We start from the raw sequence: 3200 nt of genomic DNA on the forward strand, positions 1-3200 counted from the left end.
TAATAAGGCGTCCCCTTGCCCACAACGTGCATGCCATTTTTCTTGCTCTTCAAACTTCCGTCTTCCGGCGGACCAGAAAAAAAAAAAAAGAGGGGAAATCCACAGCCCCCGCCCCTGAGGCGTTACACGTGAGTCTCCTTTCACCGTTGGTTGAAGGCGAAAAGGGGGTGGGGGGGGTGCGTGATTTCCCAGAGAGTGGGTCAACTTTCACCCGCCGTCTCAGGCTGTCCCTATAAAACCGCAGCGTCCACCACCATCCGCCACACGCATCCGGTCTCCTGCACAGCACTCCCAAGGAATACCAGCACCATGAACGTCCTCGTAAGTGCGGACTTCGACGTCTCAATCTTAGGTTACGGCCCCATGCGGTAGCAGTGGCCACGCGCTTTCACTTGGAGCCACGTAGCCGCAATGGCCAATCACGGGGTCACGCTCTACAGCCATCAAGAGGGTCACGGGAGAGCGCATTTTTAATTCGTGCTGGGTCATGGGTCTAAAGAGAAGAAGATTTCGCTTTAAAGCCAACAGCATGCTATTCTGATAGAGCTCTCAGAGGAGGGCCTAAGGAGTTCTATCCTCATAGCAACTCCCTGGGCTCTCTTTAAGGCCTCCGCTTCTCTTAGCAGTGGTCTTGTTAATTTAGGAGCTCATTAACGCGTGAGCTAAGTTTTAAAAATTGCACAGAGTGACTGAACTGGAGCTGTTTACTCGCAGTAGTTGTCCCTATTTCATTATTAAGAGAGTGCGGAAATGCGGAATATGATATTTAACGTTCCATTCTTTTGTTGTTTGAATTGGAAATGCTGCAAACTAGCAACTAATTTTTCTCAAGCTCTCTTCTTCATGTGAATTACTATAAAAGAAAACAAAGCTGAAGTAGTTAGTAGTTTTCGCAGTGCAGTAAAAAAAAAAAGTTCAATAGGTAAGGTGCTCTCAATTTCCACCGTATCGGAACGGCTGCCACATTAAGCAGTTTTGTGCTGCAGGGTAAAGAACTCTCACGTAAATTTCACACATGGCTAAACTACTCACCTTCCAGATGACAAAAGCGCCTCTAGGTGGGGTAAAGCATCTTGCAAATTTACGCATGCAGCATATCTTTGTTAATTCTCTTTTTTAAAGCTGCCATCACGTAATATTTAGACATAACCCGAAGCAATATCGTCTGCGCCGAGAATCAGTCTGCTCGCTAAGTCTGCAATATAATGGCATGTTTAGAGAATTGAAGCCCTTTTTAAAACAAGTGGTAGGTACGGTCCAAAATAATCACTCCTATTTGCAATTTTTTCTCATAGTACGAAATTAAGTACGAAATTCATTCGAGCACTTCGAGCCAATATAAAGAAATTTAACTGCGTGCAGTACATACGCGTATTCGGACGAGAATTCCACAGATAGAATGGCCTACTCTGGACTCATTGCTCATAATCATTACTCATAGTCTTCCGTAGTGGGGCCTACAATCGGTTATTATGGCTCGCCGGCTCTTATCCCCGGTTTCTGTCCCTCGAATGCATTTTGAACAAACCATTTTCAGCATTGCAAGGACAAAAAAATCAAGGCTGTTGCTTCTATCGTACGTTAAACATTTGCGCTTTGCCTAAGGCTGCCGTTAAATGCATATTTATGCAAAAATTTCTCTTCTGTCACGGCAGTGACTTAAGAGAATGAATTTTTGTTGTTATCAAATACTATGCGAACCCACGCATGCTACAAATGTGGCGCTATCAATGTGTCAATAACTACTGAACAGCCATGACGGGGATTCTTTTTCAATAATTTGTCTGACACCACCAACTAACTGTGTAGAGAGGCTGGCTAGGTTTCTATGTTGATTTCGTGAACATTTTTGCTAATGTCCGTATTCCACAAGCTTTAAGATTTCCCGCCGAAACGACTGCATGACGTTGCGCTCTAAAACGCCCATACACAAGCACACGTGCACATAAACTGAAGGAAACTGTCGACAAGCTCGATACCGCACACACATTTTGCATCGCTTCATAGTAGACTTGCTGAACCAAAAGGGGAAATGCACGCTTTCTAAAAAAAATTGCAGGTTGTCCTCGCTACATTGGTTGCGTGTGCCTACGCCGGAGGCTATGGTGGCTATGGCGGTGGCTATGGAGGAGGCTACGGTGGTGGCTTCGGTGGCCATGGCGGATTCGGTGGTTACGGTGGAGGCCTCGGCTTCGCTGGTGGATACGGCGGTGGATATGGTGGTGGGTACGGCCACGGCCACGGCCACGCCGTCGCTGTTCCCGTCAAGACCGTCTCGTACGTGAAGAAGCCCGTCGTCAGCGTCGGCTACGTCACCAGGCCCGTTGTGAGCTACGTCAAGCAGCCCGTCGCCACCGTCTCCCACACCGTCCAGCCCGTCGTCTCCGTCAGCCACGCTGTCGTCGCCACCGGCGGATATGGCGGAGGTTACGGCGGAGGCCTCGGCGGTGGCTTCGGAGGCTACGGTGGAGGTCTTGGCGGATACGGAGGCGGATACGGAGGTGGCTACGGCGGATACGGTGGTGGCTACGGCGGTGGCTACGGCGGTGGCTACGGAGGCGGTTATGGAGGTGGCTACGGCGTTGCTCTCGTTGGCGGCAAGGGAGGCTACCACAAATAAGACTGCACTGACGAAACCAACATCTTTCAAATGTAAGTGACATATTTGACAGAGAATGCAAAAAGACCCGTATGGCAACACGTATCTTCCCTGTTTATGACAATAAGTGCTTCCTCGCTTGAAAATAATTCAGGCGAACTATTCGTAAGCAGAAACAATGAGCCGGGTCTTTTATATGGTGTCATCTTAACATAGTTTATACCATGCGAATCATGTCCAGTTACAACAATTTTGTTCGTTGGCGGATTTTTTAAAGAGACATGAATTCGTAAAACTGAGATACAACACACACGTGCGTAGGGAATACCAGTAAAGAGATCCCGACTACAAGTTCAATTTGGCCATAAACACCAGCGCGAGCAGAAGGTTTCTGACAATTAAGCGAATGAAATTGGTGAGATCTCTAACGCAAACATTGTTCACAGGGCTCGCAATATTCCCCACCCACGCGTTTGGTCAAGTTGCGTAACAGCACGCGCGTTTGCGCCTTGCATACATCTACTCGCGAAAGCTTGACACAGCTGAGTGCAACCGAATGTGACTGAAGCACGCGCTCATTCTTTTTTACTTACAGGTACAA

General features: G+C 47.9%; 1 protein-coding gene across 1 annotated transcript; it reads left to right on the forward strand.

Moving 5' to 3' along the window:
* Window positions 1–261: 261 nt before the first annotated feature.
* LOC144170983 (uncharacterized) lies at window positions 262–2649 on the forward strand. The gene is made up of 2 exons (XM_077700954.1): window positions 262–321; window positions 2060–2649. The coding sequence occupies exons 1-2, from the start codon at window positions 310–312 to the stop codon at window positions 2618–2620; spliced, it is 573 nt and encodes a 190-aa protein (XP_077557080.1). The 5' UTR covers window positions 262–309; the 3' UTR covers window positions 2621–2649.
* The last annotated feature ends 551 nt before the right edge of the window (window positions 2650–3200 follow it).

The sequence above is a fragment of the Haemaphysalis longicornis genome, unplaced genomic scaffold, assembly GCF_048455015.1.
Source record: "Haemaphysalis longicornis isolate Haplotype H1 unplaced genomic scaffold, Haemaphysalis longicornis Haplotype H1 scaffold_1, whole genome shotgun sequence".
Classification (NCBI taxonomy): Eukaryota; Metazoa; Arthropoda; class Arachnida; order Ixodida; family Ixodidae; genus Haemaphysalis; species Haemaphysalis longicornis.